The sequence below is a fragment of the Nicotiana sylvestris genome, chromosome 11, assembly GCF_000393655.2.
Source record: "Nicotiana sylvestris chromosome 11, ASM39365v2, whole genome shotgun sequence".
Lineage (NCBI taxonomy): Eukaryota > Viridiplantae > Streptophyta > Magnoliopsida > Solanales > Solanaceae > Nicotiana > Nicotiana sylvestris.
In genome coordinates, this window is record NC_091067.1 from 73459361 (window position 1) to 73477055 (window position 17695).

A 17695-nucleotide genomic window follows, 5' to 3' on the forward strand; every position below is an offset into this window, starting at 1 on the left:
GTGAATCTATTTCCTTTTAGTATATTTCAAAAAATGATCCTTTTCTAAATTTAGAAACAATTTAGCTTAAATTTCCAATTCTACCGTTAATAAAAAGTTTTTATAAATGCACAAATACTCCGGGCTCCATTTTAACTTATTTAGGACCACAAATTTCAAAAATCTTTCATTATTTTTTTGTTAATATGAGTTGGTATCTTCAAATTATGGAACTGCCCCTAACTTTTACAGATCCAAACATGTAATTACATCCAGCTCAAAATTAGGGCTGGATGAGAATGAAATTTGGCCGCGAATCTCGAGAATTACAGATAGGCCCCTCCACCTACCGCAAATCACGCAAATATCCGGCCAAACTCAGCACTCGATCAGAGAGCCAACGTTTCGAAAAAAGTTATCAATTCTGATGAATTGCCTACTTGTAAGAATTCATCTAACTAGCAATCAATTCAGAAACAACAAAATTGAAAGGAAAAAATAAGACAGATATAACAAAAATGTACTCCAGTAGTATATATGTCAATCACATTTCGTGTTTCTACTTTCCTGAAATTCTCTTCCTCCACCTTTTCCATCACAGAATATTTACACGATTCAAAAAGGGGAAAACTAGAGAAAAAACGATCCCTTAACTAATAGTATCGTCGAGATCTGCTCTACCTAACCGCAACTCCCAGTGTTTTTAGTAGTAGCAAAGAAAAAAGTAGAGCAAAAGGAAGAAAAAAAAAGAGAAATATCTATCTTCCACACAGCTAACGCTAAAGTAAGTCATCGGAAAGAGCACTGAGAAGATCCTGGAGGTCATCACCGAGTCGAAGAGCCTCAAGTACTCGTTCGAAGATGAGAACATGGCAGGGGATCCGAAGAACACCTCTCTGCTCGTAACCGTATTCCTGAGCAGATTTATTAAGCAGCTCGACGAAGATCGGATGGTTAAGAAGCTCAGCACTAACGATAAACCTCTCCATCTCATCGCCGACGTAAACCGGGAGGTGTCCTTCAGGAACTCCGGGGCCGGATCTGAGCTTTCCAGTTCGGAACGATTGGAGTCGACGTGGACGCGACGCCGACCGGGATTCGGAACGGAGCAAGGAGTAGTTGGAGGAGGAATCAGCCACGCGCGATAAACGTCGAATGAGTTTCTTCATTTTGGAGGAGAAAATTAAAAAGGAATACTAATTACTTGAAATATAAATGAGAATTAAGTGTGTGGGGAAGTTGAGGGAGGTTGGAGAGAAAGAGTGTGGGCGTGTCTTTATATAGATGGAGTAATTGGGAGTTGAAGGAAAGAAGGGATAGTTGAGAGGTACAGATAGACGTACTTGCCAGGTACAATTATTGTTAGTGGGGTGAGGGGAGAAAGGGGGTAAGGGGTCTCTCTACATTTAACATTTCTTAATTTTGCATTAATTACTTAGTAATTTCTCTTCTTAAACAAAATAATTAAAACTAGACTAGATCCATCCAAAACTTGTGCAGTTATGCCCAATTATTTACTACTCCTTTCCCGCTATATTTTTTTTATTTCGTTGAAAAATATGGCATTTTATTGTGAGCATGTGATTTTTGCCTCACCTAAATTACTCTTACAGAATTCTAAAATTCGATTTTTTTTTCTTTTGATTATTTGTTATTTTAGAAATTATTGTAGAAAATTCTAATTATTTGCATTCTTTGTGTGCATGTTTAATTTTATTTTTAGTTTATAAAAATACATTGCATTTGCATTTAGGATTTAATTTTACATTTTTAAATTAATTAGTAAATTAACTTGTTGCACAAAAATGGAAAAATCACAAAAATAACCTATTTTTGCATTTTTAATTTTTTTTTTAGTTTTGAATTTTGTTAGTTTTCTTTTAATTTGGCATTTATTTAATTAATTAATTTAATTTGGTTGGATAATTTGGGTTAGGAATTAAGTTAGGTTTTTATTATTATTTTTGTAAAAAGAAAAGGAATTAAAATAATTTTGAAATTAAAAGAAAAAAGAAAAACAAAAGAGGGAAGTTTGATTTGGGTCAAGTCCTTCTAAATTTTCCAAGCCCAATTGTTTAATACCCAATACCCGTCCAAACCCACCAGAGACGGCCCAAAACTCGTTCTAAAAACCGGTCTGCCCCACTAGAGATCCAAACGACGTCGTTTCGCGCCTTTAAATCAGGACCGTCGATCTCACTTGATCGGACGGCCCGGAACTGAGTCCCCTCTAATATATAACTGTCCAAACGCCCTGCACCCTCACCCCCCGTCTCATCTCTCTCAACCCACCTTCTTCAGAGACCCAAAACAGAAAACCCTAGCGCCGCCTTGGTTCTACACCACCTTGGGCCAGCGGCGCCACCTCCAAACCACCTCAAATCCACACCCCAAAACCCTCGTGGCTTCCTCATACCAAATCTGACACCCCTTTCCTTTGAATCTGTCCGGAACTTGTCGAATCTTGAATTTGAGTTCAAGCCCTAAAAGCTTAAAATCGAACCTGTGCATGCAAGGTTACTCCTCCGAATTTCCTATTTGTTCAAGGCTGTTTTATCACAAAATAATGACGTTCGCTTGTTCTTGACCAAGAACAAGCGATTGACATTGTTTTGGGCTAACTCAGAATGCCAGTATCGACTTCGAGCCTAGTCGGCGAGTTCCCTTCATTTTTCTGTTCATTTTAGTTTTACTTCACCTTTTATTCCTCTTCTTTTCTTCTCCTTTTTCTTTGGTTGAAACTCGACCAATTATGTGAGCCTAGATTGAGTGGTGTTCGTTTGTTCCATTTAGTTTTCTTTTTCAAATCTTAAAAAGTTTGTTCTCTGATTTTCAGTGATCTGTCTAGTTTTATTAATGTCATGTTTTAAACCTCTGATTTTGCCTTCTGTTTTGATTACACAATTTAATTTGGTTAGGTCATTTTGATTTAATAAATTAGTTAATTACATGCCTATTTGTGTTATTAATTAGTCACTTAGCTTAGATTTTAGTTTTCGGAAATTATTTAAGCTTTGTTTTCTTTTTTTGTCATAAAACAATGATTTGGTTTGGGTCATGTTTGTTGTTTGGGTTTTGAGGCCCTTTTAGACCCACTTTAGAAGAGTGGTTTAGGTTATTGGGTCAGGTGAGCCCATGTCCGGCTGAACCTGGGTTCTATTTCACCCATATCTGCTTGGTATGATGAAGTAAAAACAGGGGTGTTAAGGGTTATTTTAGTCAGGGAATCTTCAATAACTGAATAAGGAAGCTTCCTAGAAGCTGAGATTGGGACTATTTTGAAAACTGATTGTTTAAGCTAAGGGTATTTGAGCAAAAATGGAAATATCAAAAGGTTTAAAGTGAAATAACTGAATTTATTCTGCTGCCCTAAAAGCTTGCCTATAAAGGCACCTTTTCTTCAGGTTCAAGGCAGATTTGAGGGATTAAAAATACTGAAAGCTGAAACGACTAAATTCTTTGAGAAAAGTTCTAAATTCCCTGCACCATTTGTTTGAAAATTGCTCAAATTCTGCTTATTTTGAGTCTTATAATTTCGTTTGGTTAGTTAAAGCTTCTGAAAATGTCAAAGTCTTGCACCTTGGTTATAATGGCTTGAGTTCGGGTTCTTTAAAGTTTGGTTTTTGAGTTGTGCTGCTGGGGTAACTGTTGCATTGCTGAGATCTGAATTGACTTCAATTGTTGCTTGTCTACTGATTCCTTACTTTTTTTTTGCTTTCCCCTTATTCCCAGGTACATGTTTTCTGAATCCTACCTCATGTGAAGCTTTGGTTTGAAGTATGAAGTGAAACCTGGAAGTTTAAAGCATGTCTTCAACATGTTCTGATTTATTAGTTTAGCTTCATTTCTCCTGAATTACATGATTCTGAGTTTATTCGATGCACTGTATCTTGCTGGTTGTTTGTAAGACTCTTTTAGGAGTTGTACTTGGTTTGTATCTGGTAGGAAGCCATTTTTATCAAATATCATATAGTTAGGTGTTAGTTTGTGATAATTGAACTTTATTTTTGTACCTAATTTCGAACTGTCACAAAAGCTTGATGAAATCCTGTTAATCGAGTCAGTAGTTGGACTTTGTGTTCATTCCTATTTAAGTAGGGTATGTTGTATCAGATCTCTCCTACTATGCAATTCAAGTGGATGTTATAATATAATACTATGTTCATACAATGGGTAACTGATTACTTCTTAGGTGTTGATTAGTATAAAGTCACGTTCAAAAGGAAAGGAAATAGCCTAGGGGTCAAGCTATGTGCTTATTTGCTTGTGATGTGTTAAACATGCTTAGTTTGGAGATAGATTCATGTCTGTTTATTGAATAATCCCATAATATCTCGTTTCGTTAATTGTATATATTGAACAGAAGGTTTAAGTCAAGTGGAAATCTCATAAGTGTCTTCTGAAACTCATTGGACTGATTCAAGCATGATTTTCAATTGATTTTTGTGTTATTAAAACCCTTGCTAAGTTCATGGTAATATTCCGGATCTGGTACGCCATTTACAGGCCTGGAGACTCGAACTTGAGTCTTCCCCTCTTCAAGCTTTAGTTTTTAAAAGAGCTAGGCTACTCTTTGGGCCTCGGTTCATGAGGCTGCATAAAGTTGAAATGCAGTCCTCTCATGTCGGGCTCGCCCGTTTCAATTTTGTTTTGCTGCTGAAGATGGCACGAGCCATTCTTCTTTAAACAACCAAATCTGTCTCCTTTCTTCGGCACAAGTTTTTCTTTAAACTAGTATCAATGTTGGACTTGAAAAGCAAAAGAGGTAAAATCTCAATTCACCTAGTGTTATTAATTAGATTTTGTTAATAGTTGAGGGGATCTGTAGTAGATAAAACAATTAGTTTATGGCCCTCAACATTTCGATTGATTTTTAGACAAGTAGATTGGAAGCGTGCTATATTAGGCAAGACATAGATTATGGCCCTCCAAAATTTAGTTCAAGTTCCTTTTAGAACTGGAATCTAGGTGAGCCGTGCCGAATAAAAAATCTCAAAATGCACAACTCTCACTTAATTAATCCTTATAAATCGAGGTGCACCATTTAGTTGAATTTTCTATGGCCCTCGCAAAGTTGAAAGTGCGTAGTTGCTTTAGGCGCGCTATTATTAAAAATTACTTTCCTAATCTCGGGTGTGCATTTCATGTGACCCAAATCCAAATATCAACAACGTTAAATAGAAGGTGTCGCTAATCACGGGTGCATTTCATGTGGCGTGGTTCAAGTCATGTTTTAAATAATGTTGAATCTTCCTAAAAGCGGGTAATAAGTTTAAAAATATACCATAGGCTAAAACATGTATTAATATTAGATAATAGGCCAATTGTAATAGTTTAAGCGACCGTGCTAGAACCACGGAATCCGGGGGTGCCTAACACCTTCTCTCAGGTTAACAGAATTCCTTATTTATAATTTCTGGTTCGCAAACTTCAAAAGGAAAGTCGAATTTTCCTCGATTTGGGATTTTAAAATAAATCGGTGACCTGGGACACCAGAAAGCAAACCATCCCAAGTGGCGACTCTGAATAAAATAAATAAAATAATTTCATTTCGAATAATGTCACTTAAAATGGAAAAACTCCCTTGTACTACCTTCGGGTATGTAATAAAGGAGGTGCGATAGCTCTGGCGACTCTGCTGGGGAACCAAACCCAGAACTTCGGTTCAGGGTTTAAGAATTCGAGCTTAGAATATTTGTTATGATTGGCTTTATCTATTATCTGATTTTCTACATGTTTGAGCCTAATGTGCTAATTGCCGCTTTTACCGCTTTGATATTTGGTGAATTGTACATAAACTGCTACGAAACCCTTCTTCTCTCTGAGTCTTCTAAATCATTTGGGGAGTGTGCACTTCGTGTAACTTCTCTTCTGTTTAGAGTCTTATCCAATTTTAGAACGAGGTTCAGACAAGTTGCAAAGCCAGTGAAGTTTCTGTATTCCCGGTACGCTGCCCCCCTCGGCTTGAGTTGTCCGCTCAGGTAAGCCAAGTCTAGAATAATACACCCAGGATTTTAAACCTAGTATAACAAAACCTCATGCCGGATCCCTAGTAGGAACGTTTGTTTGCATCACGTGCATTTGACTTTGGAGACTCAACACAGGGGTTGGGTCTGTCTAGGACAGGTGTACCTGAAATGAAAAGACCATCCTGATACATTCTACTTGCTACTTGTGTATTTATTTTCTTCGGATTTGCATGTTGACCGGCTTTTAAAATAATAGGAGAAAGTTGGAAAAAGAAAAAAATCAATTTGAGGGCTTAGAGAGATAATTATCTATTTTGAAAACCAATGTCCAAAAGGTACTGAAACATTGCCAAAATTTTGAAGAAAAAAAAGAGGGAAAGAAAATCTTGTTTTCAAAAATAGTTGGTTTCCCGAACTACGCCAGTTTGATTCTCACCGGATGTGGGATACGTAGGCAACCCTCATTGGGTCCAACTTCCCCTTTTGCAAAAATAGCCCTAAAAGAACAAAAATATTATTGTTTTTACTGTTAATAAGTAAGGTGATGTCATTCTTGTCTAAAATAGCCGAATGTCCCCAAAAGGGCGCCGGAAGGCTGTTTTTGCAAGAACAACCGCCTGTGGTCTCTTTTTCAAATTTTTGACCGGTTGTCGAGTACAACCTTAAAATATTCTTCCACGAAGTGCTGAAAGACCGTATTTGCAAAGCCAGATTTTTGTTTTTGGAATGAAAACTTTTGAAAAAAAAAGAAGTGTGTTAATCTTTTCTTGAGTCAAAATGAGTTATTAAATCACCCTAATAAATGTGCAGGATGAGCACAAACGAAAATGAACCCTTCGCAGCTCTTGAGGAAATCCCCTTGCAACTTCATATATGGTGGAATGATTTGGGAAAAGGCAGTAGAGGAACTGTGATTAAAGTATTGGGTGGTTTGTCGCACTATTGAACATCAAGCGAAGATTGGACATAATTGAAGCCTTGATACCTTTTTGGGATCCAACTCGAAATGTGTTCCGCTTTTCTGATTTTGAGCTCACACCCACACTAGAAGAAATTACGGGTTATGCCGACCTTAATGGAAATCTTAGAAATCGGTATCCAGTGTCACCAAGGCCGGTATCTCCCTACAAGTTTTTGTTTATATTGAGTATTAGCGGGGATATCTAGGATAAGAATTTATCTGAAGGGTCATGCACTTTCCAGTTCTTGTACCAACGTTATGGTAACCCCCAAGGCTTTGAAGCACCAAACACTGGTTTGACTCATGCTGCAAATAAAGATAAATGGGAGGCAAGGTTTGGCTTGGTCTTTATAGTAGCATTCTTGGGAGTTATAATCTGTCCGCAAAAAGACTACAACATTGAACTGGGCCTAGTGGGAATGGATGACATCGCAATCAAGAAAGCTAATGGCACTTTGGTTCCCTGATTTTGTCTGAAATTTACCGAGCTTTGACCATCTGTCGAGAAGGCGGAAAGTTCTTCCAAGGTTGCAACTTATTACTACAGTTGTGGATACAGGAACATCTCTGCCATAGGGCCGGGTATATGAATTATGGCATGACCGGTTTGAACTGCATCGAAGAATTTGAAAGCTGAGTGGTGGGTGTTGGATTTCCCGAGGGTACCGAGGCTTGGTTGGCACGTTTGAGCTCTTTGACTTCTGATAAAATTGAATGGGCGTTCGGATGGCTCCCTGTCACCGAGGTTGTGTACATGTCAGCCAAAGTATGTTATTTTCTCCTGATGGGCATCCAGAGCATCCAGCCATATGCTACTCATAGGGTTTTGCGTCAATTGGCCAGATTTCAAACTGTCCCCCATGATAAAGATTTGAGTGGACATGTCGTCTAATTGGGCCCAAAGGCCGTATTTTCGGAAGGAAGAGTTCGCCAAGTGTGGAATGAATGTAGATTTCTTGAACCTAAGAATATGGTGCATTATCTAGCTAGAGGTGAAGTAGACCCCAAGTACATTATTTGGTTCGGTAAAAGGTTCTAGATTCCTGAGAGACCTGCTAAGAGAGCTCATGTTCAACAATTCACCAACGACTCGCAAGAGCAGTAGGGCTGGTTGGCAAAAGAAGAAAGCTATAGGGCCAAAATAAGTAAATTAGAGGTACAAATCAGGGACCTCAAGTTTGGCAACAGTATCCAGGCTGTCGCAGATGAAGGGGAGAAGAAAAATCTAACTCAGGAAAATGAAGCCCTCAAAGCTCAAATCCAGAAAATGAGAATAGCTGCTAGAAACCTGAAAAGAAGCCGAGCGGGCGAAAGGCTTATAAGCAGTCTGAGAAAGAAAGCACTTGAGTGTCAAGATGACCTAGAAAAGTTTGAAGCCAGTCTAGCAAAAGTCCGGGCCCAATTGGCAAAGAATGCAGAAGAGCGCGCACAGTTTGTGCATCAAATGAAAAGAAAATATGAAAGGACAATCACCAATCTGAAGAGAAAGTTAACTACCCTTGAGAATGAGGCGGCCAGGCAGGCCAGACACTTTAAAGATGATAGGGAACATTGTTATGCTTTGATGGCTCAGATGGAGGAAGAAATGCAACAATTGAAAAATCAAAACCATCACGATACTCAGTTATTAGAATCCAGGAATCAGCAGGTTGGGCGTCTGCTTCAGGAAAAGGGTAGAATCCGAGAGAGGGTTAGAGCCATTGTTGACTACATTGTCATGAAATGCCAAGCATGTGAGGACATGACTCGAACCACTTTTTTCGCTGCAGCGATGACATTTGTCCGCCAGATAATGAGTGATTTGGAGCGGCTTCAAGGGGATCTCGCATATAGGCCCATGGCGAGACCGAATGATGTCCCACGGGCCCCAAGAGTCAAAGCCTTAATGTATTCCTGATTTTTCACTTATCGAGTTTGTATTTTGGTTTATTTTGAGTCTGTTCGTAGTTTTTCCAAGAAAATGAGTAGTTTGAAGTCTTTTGTAATAAAAAGTTTAGGAGTTTTTATTAATGAAATCGAAAATTCCCAAAAAAAATTGTTTCTTTATTTTTCGTATTTATTTTCTTGAACCACGTAATGATCTGATTCACGCAGCATCGTGATACGTAGGAAATCCTCATCGGATCCGGTATTGATTTTGTAAATAACCCCAATAAGAGAGGGATGTGAAAAGAAAGACCTAGAAGAAAAACCCAAAAGGAAGAAAAGAGAGCCGAAGGAAAATCAAAGGACAAAATGAGAAAGAGAGCGAAAAAAAAGTGGAAGATTGGGAAGTGGAAGAAAGAGAAAATCAGGGAAAACAAGTAAAGCCGGGATGAAACATGCAATCATTGTGAAACACGTAGAAACGCATTTGACTGTATAGATGCATCACACCCCATTGTGTGATTACCTATGTATTATTTGCTTCAAACTGACCGGTTTGTTGTCTACTGTAAGCTCAGGTTTTATAGAAAGGTGGTTGGTTTTGTGGTAGTCTGGCTTCGCATCCATACTTCATGAGGTCGAAGGGAAGCATTGAAATGTCTTCAGAAATGACTCTGCCAACAGTTCCTATTGCGGATGAGAGTCCGATCTCGAGCATCCCAACTTCAGAATCGGTAGTTGTCGAGGAAAATAAGTTATTGCGTCTCTGCATAATGGAAATGTGGGATTCCTGGGCAAACGGAAGAGAAACACCAAGTGCAGACCCTGGATTTCCCGAGCTTTTTCCCAGGGCAAGTGGGACCTCCAACATCCCCATAAACTATCCAATACCCCACTAGGATACCCTACTATTTTTGCCAACTTTGTGGGAACACCTTCTGAGGCTCGCCCCCAGGTGTTAGCTTCAGGTGCAGCTTCGAATATCTTCACTGCTCCGCCTTGATCAGCTACGGCACAGCCTACACTGCCCAGGCCCAGCTTTGACCCATCATCATTCACCTTCCAAATACCATCTTTCCCACTGAAACTTACATAGTTTCCCACCTATACTTACTCCCAACCACCCCGGTATGAGTTCACTGCAGGGCAAGAGAAAGCCACCAAAACCCCTGAGCAAGAGGAGATTGCGAGAAAGATGAGAAGCATGGAGCAGAGTCTCAAAATCATACAGGGTTTGAGTGGACAAAAAAGTGTATCCTATGCCGACTTATGTATGTTCCCTCACGTGCATCTACCATTGGGATTTAAAACCCCGAAGTTTAAGAAATATAATAGGCACGGAGATCCCATTGCCCACCTCAAAAGATATTGCAACGAATTGCAGTGAGCAGGCGAAAAAGAGGAGCTCCTCATGGCCTACTTCGGAGAGAGTTTGATCGGAATCGCGTCTGAATGGTATATGGATCAAGATATATCCCGTTGACATATCTAGGATGACCTTGCTCGGGACTTCGTCAGGCAATTTCAGTACAACATTGATATTGCCCCTGATAGGAACTCATTGACAAATCTAAAGAAGAAATCCTCGGAAAGCTTCCGAGAGTACGCTGACAAATGGCGTGAGCAAGCCTCCAATGGACGAGATTGAAATGGTCACGGTCTTCCTCCAAGCTCAAGAGGCTGATTATTTTCAAAACATGATGTACGCAATGGGTAAGCCGTTCGCCGAAGCCATCAAAATTGGCGAAATGGTTGAAAACGGGTTAAAAACAGGGCGAATCTTGAGCCAATCCGCCATCAGAGCTACCTCCCAAGCCATTCAGGGTGGGTCTGGAGGAGTAGCGAAGGGCAAGAAAAAGGAAGAAATATCCATGGCAGTGTCGGGTGCAAGAAAACACCATACTCCCAGATCCCTTTGCTTAGAAAGGACCTCGCAGCACTATTACCCCCACCAAGATGTAGCTTATGCTCCTCAGTCATACACGGTCATGAATGCTCAACCCTATGTCCGGCCACAACAACAAGCCAGCCGGAAGCAAGCTCCGTTTTCTAGAAACCAGCCTCCTTACCAAAACCACTACAACCCCCGGCCTCCACAAAATAATTTCCACCCTCGTGAACCACCCAAGAGGCCAAATTTTACACCAATTGGCGAACCCTACTCTAGCCTGTTACCAAAGCTTGTTCAAATAGGTCTGCTACAGCCTGTTCCTCGAACCAAGCAAAACCCAGCATCACCCGCTTACAGAGCTGGTACCTGATGCGCCTATCACTCAGAGGCAGAAGGGCACGACACGGATGATTGCTGGACTCTGAAGAGAGCTGTGGAGAACTTGATAGAACAAAGGAAGATAGTGCTAAGGGATGAAGATATTCCCAATGTGACTAACAACCCACTGCCGGTCCACAACAACGGGCCGGTAATCGGAATGATTTGTGAGGACAAGGAATTTGACCCAGCGTTGAAGGCCATCATTGCCATACTTGATATAGAAAAGAAACCAAAGGCTGCCCCGAAGCAAGACAAAGGGGAAAAAAAGAACAAAACCACCCCTCCAAAGTCAGAGAAGAAAGTTGAAATTGAAACTGGGGCAACGCCTAACAAAGATGTTGTCCTCTATGTCCCTCGAGGCCGCAAAGAAAAGCAGATGACTTTGAGTCCTCCTAGGAGATTCGAGCTGAATAAGACAACCCAAATGTATGTGCCCAAGGGAGCTTATGTGATGTGGGGGCCAATTAATCCACCAAGGTTGAGTGAGCCCGTGGTTATTAGTTGTGCACCACAAAAGCCCATGACGGATCCTACCGCTATGCCCTGGAACTACAATAAATCAGTGGTGACTTACAAAGGCAAAGAAATCTCAGGAGAAGTTCAAGAAAATAACCCGGCTGAAAAGTATTTCAATTTGGAAGAGGTGAACAATGCCACTGGAAAGCGTTTCCCATCTAAGAAGCCCATGAGTGCCGAAGAAGCGGAGGCCTTCTTTCAAAAGATGAAAATGGCGGATTATGAGGTGATCGACCAGCTTCAAAGATTTCCCGCACAAGTCTCCTTGTTATCTCTGTTAATGAACTCCACCGAACATCAGAAGGTATTGATCAAGACCCTTAACGAAGCATATGTGCCTGTTGAGACTTCTGTAGAGCAGTTGGAGAGAATGGCCGAAAGATTTTTCGCAATCAACCAGATCTCTTTTAGCAAAAATGAATTGCCCCCAGAAGGGGCCACACAAAAAAAAGCCCTGCACCTGACAGTCAAATGCAAAAGGTACTACGTGAAAAGGGTTATGTTGGACGGAGGCTCTGGGGTAGACATTTGCCCACTCTCAACTCTGCAGTATATGGAAATCAGTACCGAAAGAATCCGACCCAACAACGTCTGTGTACGTGCCTTCGATGGTATCAAAAGGGACACAATTGGAGAGATTGATCTGATTCTGACCATCGACCCAGTAGACTTTGAAGTAACCTTCCAGGTTCTGGACATGGACACATTCTACAACTTTCTTTTGGGGAGGCCGTGGATCCATGCAGCGGGGGCTATGCCCTCTACTCTTCACCAGATGGTGAAGTTAGAGCACAAGGATCAAGAGATTGTGGTCCATAGGGAAGATGAGCAATCAATTTATCAGGACCCATCAGTCCCGTATCTTGAAGCAAGAGAGGGGAGTGAGCACATAGTCTATCAGGCCTTTGAATTCGTGGTCGCTGATCAGTGCGAAGAAGAAAAACCTTGCCCTAAACCCTTCCTTTCTAATGCATCAATCATGGTGGCCAAAGAAATGATCAGGCACGGCTACAAACCTGGGAAAGGGCTTGGGAAATCATTGCAAGGAATAGCTAAACCTATTACTCTGACCGCCAGTGAAAAGTTCTTTGGGGTAGGCTTCTTACCTACTCCAACTAATGTAAGATAGGCAGATGATAGAAAGAATGTTGGTTGGGTCTTGCCTCAGTCGGTGCCGCATCTGTACAGAATATTTGTCAAGCCAAAATACAATGAGGAAGAGGAAGATAAGGCCTTTACGGCCGGAGAAATCGAAGAAATCTGTGGGGCCATGAGGAAGATACTATATGAAGCCCACATGGTTCAAACAGGGGAAGGCTCAAGCACCGCTGAGGTGTTGTATATGGGACCTAATGCCAAACTGCAGAATTGGAAGGTTATGCCATTCCCAATCAAGCGAGAGTCCCAATAGACCTGTCTTGCCACTTTTTCTGCATCACGAGTTATTCCAGGGTGTAACTCGAATGTTTTCTTTAGTTTCCTATCTTTTAATGTCCAATGTAAACCTTGTTATCTTCAAATTCAATGAAATGAAATCAATGTTTCATCGTTCATCTTTCTTTATTCTTTCTGATTCGGTTATTTTTCTCTTTTATTTCTTCTTTCAGTTCTAATAATGCTACTTTAAATAACATGACATGCTTGTGAACTTCATGCCCAGATCCAAACACGTTGTCTAACTGTGAAATAATGAACCAAGAACTGGAATATAATGAAGAAGATGCTTTTAGGGAAATCAATCGAGAATTGGAACAATTTGAGAATAAACCTAAGCCGAACTTAAATGATACCAAGCCAGTTAATTTGGGTAGTTTTGAAGAAATCAGGGAAACCAAGATAAGCATTCACACAGATGAAAAAATCCGGGACGCATTAATCCAACTCCTGTTTGAGTTCAAAGATGTGTTTGCTTAGTCATATGACGACATGCCAAGACTAAGTGTTGATTTGGTAGTTCATAAATTGTCGACTTACCCCGACTACCCCCTGTCCAGCAAAAGCAAAGAAAGTTTAAAACTGACATCAGTGACCAGATCAAAGAAGAAGTCACAAAACAGCTGAAAGCAGGGGTGATCCGAGTAGTTCGGTATACCATATGGCTAGCTAATGTAGTTCCAGTGCCAAAGAAAGACGGGAAGACCCGGGTGTGTGTGGAATACAGGGATCTAAACAAGGCAAGTCCCAAAGATAACTTCCCTTTACCGAACATCCATATCCTTGTTGATAATTGCGCCAAACATGAGATACAGTCCTTCGTGGATTGTTACGCAGGATATCACCAGGTGTTTATGGATGAAGAAGATGCAGATAATATAGCTTTTACCACACCTTGGGGTACATACTATTACAGAGTCATGTCATTTGGTCTGAAGAACGCCGAGGCAACCTACATAAGGGCCATGATTGCCATTTTTCATGATATGATGCACCAAGATATAGAGGTGTATATGGACGATGTAATCATCAAATCCAAAACCCAGGACGACCACGTTCGAGACTTGAGAAAATTCTTTGAGCGGTTGCGCAAATATGATTTGAAGCTGAACTCAGCCAAATGTGCATTTGGGGTACCATCCAGCAAACTCTTATAGTCAGTTGGAGGGGCATCAAGTTGGACCCAACAAAGATAAAGTCTATTCGAGATTTGCCTCCTCCAAGAACCAAGAAAGATGTTGTGAGTTTGTTGGGAATATTGAACTACATCAGCCGATTCATTGCTCAGTTGACATCCACGTGTGAACCCATATTCAAATTGCTGAAGAAAGATGTGGCAATCAAATGGACAAACGAGTGCAAGAAGCTTTCGATAAAATCAAGGAATATCTGTCGAATCCACCAGTGTTGGTCCCACCTGAGCCAGGGAAGTCTCTGTTCCTGTATTTGACAGTCTTGGAAAATTCTTTCGGCTGTGTCCTCGGGCAACATGATGTGACCGGAAAGAGAGAGCGGGCCAGTTACTATTTGAGCAAGAAGTTTACCAGTTATGAAGCCAAGTACACTTTACTGGAAAGAACTTGCTACGCTTTAACTTGGGTCGCTCAGAAATTGAGGCATTATTTGCAAGCCTACACCACTTACCTCAAAACCAGGTTGGATCCTTTAAAATACATATTCCAGAAGACAATTCCCACTGGGAGGTTAGCAAAGTGGCAGATCCTTCTCACGAAATTTGACATAGTCTATGTCACTCGCACTGCAATGAAAGCCCAGGCGTTAGCAGATCATTTGGCTGAAAATCCGGTCAATGATGAATACCAACCTTTGAACACTTACTTCCCGGATGAAGAGGTAAATTCAGTTGAGGCAATATTCGAAGACACCAATGCTTGGAAAATGTTCTTCGATGTAACAGTAAATGCAAAGGGTGATGGAATTGGGGAAATCTTGATCTCACCCACTGGTCAGCATTATCCGACCATAACTAGGCTTCGATTTTTCTACATAAACAATACTGCCGAGTATGAAGCCTGTATTATGGGTATAAACATGGCAATCGACCAAGATGTCGAAGAGTTGTTAATCATGGGAGACTCGGATCTGATTATTCGACAAGCTCAAGGAGAATGGGAAACCCGAGATGTCAAGCTTATTCCTTATAGGCAACATGTGGAAGATCTTGGCAAGCGATTCAAGTCAATAGAGTTCAGGTACATCCCCCGTTTCCATAACGAACTAGCCGATGCGCTTGCTACTTTGGCCTCGATGCTGCCATACCGAGGCAATGCCCACATTGATCCCTTGGAAATCCAAATCAGGGAAATGCATGGCTATTGTAATACGGTTGAGGCAGAACCAAATATTCAGCCATGGTATCATGACATCAAAAAAAATTGAAAACCAAAGAATACCCCGAGCAAGCTAGTGGAGACCAAAAGAGAACCATTAGACGGTATACAAGTGGTTTCTTTTTGAGTGGTGATGTCCTGTACAAAAGGACCCCGGGCCTCAACTTGTTAAGATGTGTTGACGGCGAAGAAGTCGGAAGAATCATGTACGAGCCATGGCCATTTGTTGCTTGGATCATGGACATCATTGGGCCAATTGAGCCAAAAGCCTCAAATGGGCACAGATTCATATTGGTCACCATCGACTATTTCATGAAATGGGTTGATGCAATCACTCTCAAATCTGTCACCAAGAAATCTGTGGTAGATTTCGTGCACTCCAATCTTATCTGCCATTTTGGCATTCCTGCAACTATTATAACAGACAATGCTGCAAACTTGAACAGTCATTTGATGGGGGAGATATGCGAACAATTCAAGATAACACATCAGAACTCTACGCCTTATCGGCCTAAAGCCAATGGTGCCGTCGAAGCAGCAAACAAGAACATCAAAAAGATTTTGAGAAAGATGATTCAAAGTTCCAGGCAGTGGCATGAAAAGTTGCCTTTTGCATTGTTTAGGTATCGCACTACTATGCACACGTCGGTCGGAGCAACCCCGTACCTTTTGGTTTATGGCACTAAAGTTGTAATACCCGCGGAAGTTGAAGTCCCTACTCTCCAGATCATTGTTGAAGCTGAAATTGAAGACAGTGAGTGGGTCAAAGCCCGTTTGGAACAGTTAACCCTAATTGATGAAAAGCAAATGGCCGCAGTCTGCCACGGGCAGTTGTACCAACAAAGAATGGACCGTGCCTACAACAAGAAAGTATGACCCAGAAATTTTGAAGTGGGACAACTTGTTTTAAGGTGTATTCTTCCTCATCATCAGGAAGCAAAAGGGAAATTTGCTCCTAACTGGAAAGGTCCATACATTATCCGAAAGATATTACCAAGAGGAGCGTTATATCTGGGAGATATCGAAGGAAATGACCCCGAGGCAGCTGTGAACGCAGACGCGGTCAAAAGGTACTATGTCTAGTCCTTCTGCAGTAATAGCACTATCCGATTGGGATGACGAAGTCTTTCATTCTCGCTACTCCAAACACTCTAATCGTTTTGCTAACCCTTTGAGTCGGTTACTTTTCTTTCATTACCCTCTTCGGAACTCGAAAAACAAAAAGCTCCCTGAACTACGTTCGACTTGATTCCGAAACGATACATAGGCAGCCTCTCTCTGGGGGTTCAGTCACACCAAAACAAACATCCAATTTCCCCTAAAAGTGAAACTGGGGCAGATGTTATAATGGTTCGGCAATGAGCCCACCGGAACGGTTCCAAAGTTGTAATTCCGTCCAGATTCTTTTTACCCAAACCTTGTTCAAAGTCCTTCCTATCAATCGGAGAAGGGTTTTCAAAAACAAAGAACGCAGTTGTTTGGATTCGATGCAATCAAGATGAGAGAAATAAAATAAGAGAGTCTTATTGGTGAAAACCTATGGGCACCGTAAGGCAATGATGAGCAGATAAATTGAAAATGAGAGATTCTTGTTAGTGAAAACTCGTAAAAGAGCACTATAAGGCGATGGTAAGAAGAGAAATGAGAGAGGTCGATTGGCGAAAACCTGCAAAGGGCAACCGTTGATCGAAAAGAAGAAACCTCGCACCACCATTGGTATTGAAAGAGTCCTAGCAAGGTTCCTCGGTTTTGAAACACGGGTCGCAATGGGTTTATGAGAAGTGGGAAAAGTTTGTGCGGGTCGGGCATCCAGTCCAAGAAGCATGTCATGTCTATTGAAGCCTGCATGCACCCCAGATAAGTCTTTCCTCCTTTCCCGATAGGGACACTTCTCTCTAAATTCATTTTCTTGCCTTTTGCTTACTTTTCCTTGAATCCCTTTCGGTCTAACTCTGTTTCTAAAACTAATACAAAGAAAAGGTGGCAAGATTGGCTTTACAGGGTTCTGCCTAACAAAAGCTAAAGAAAAGTACCCAGCCTCAGCGGGTGCATCAAGTCGATCCCGACTGGCCATGATGGCTGATGCTCTGAAATCAAAGTTATTGAAGGGAAAAGAAAGCCAAAGGCAAAAGCCCTAAAGGCGGAATAAAGTGAAAGGGTCGAAGCCCCACGCGGGCGAGCCGTCACGAAATCTTAAAAGTTGAGTCCCTCGGTTTGAAAGATAGATCAATCTTCAGAAAACCACAAAGCAGCAGAGGTTCTCAACAAAGGTTCAGGCCGAGATCGAGTGATCGAGACAATCAAGGCCACAAAACCAACCACCGTTTCAAACTAACAATTGTTCTTT

General features: G+C 41.2%; 2 protein-coding genes across 2 annotated transcripts; one reads left to right on the top strand and one right to left on the bottom strand.

Moving 5' to 3' along the window:
* Positions 1–489: 489 nt before the first annotated feature.
* Positions 490–1248, bottom strand: LOC104223170 (auxin-responsive protein SAUR71-like). Its single transcript, XM_009774543.2, has one exon. It carries the CDS (start codon positions 1146–1148, stop codon positions 759–761), a length of 390 nt encoding a protein of 129 aa, XP_009772845.1. The 5' UTR covers positions 1149–1248; the 3' UTR covers positions 490–758.
* Positions 1249–14341: 13093 nt separating this feature from the next.
* LOC138881166 (uncharacterized) lies at positions 14342–17486 on the top strand. Its single transcript, XM_070161373.1, has 4 exons — positions 14342–15032; positions 15773–16218; positions 16282–16418; positions 17324–17486. Exons 1-4 carry the CDS (start codon positions 14342–14344, stop codon positions 17484–17486), a joined length of 1437 nt encoding a protein of 478 aa, XP_070017474.1.
* The last annotated feature ends 209 nt before the right edge of the window (positions 17487–17695 follow it).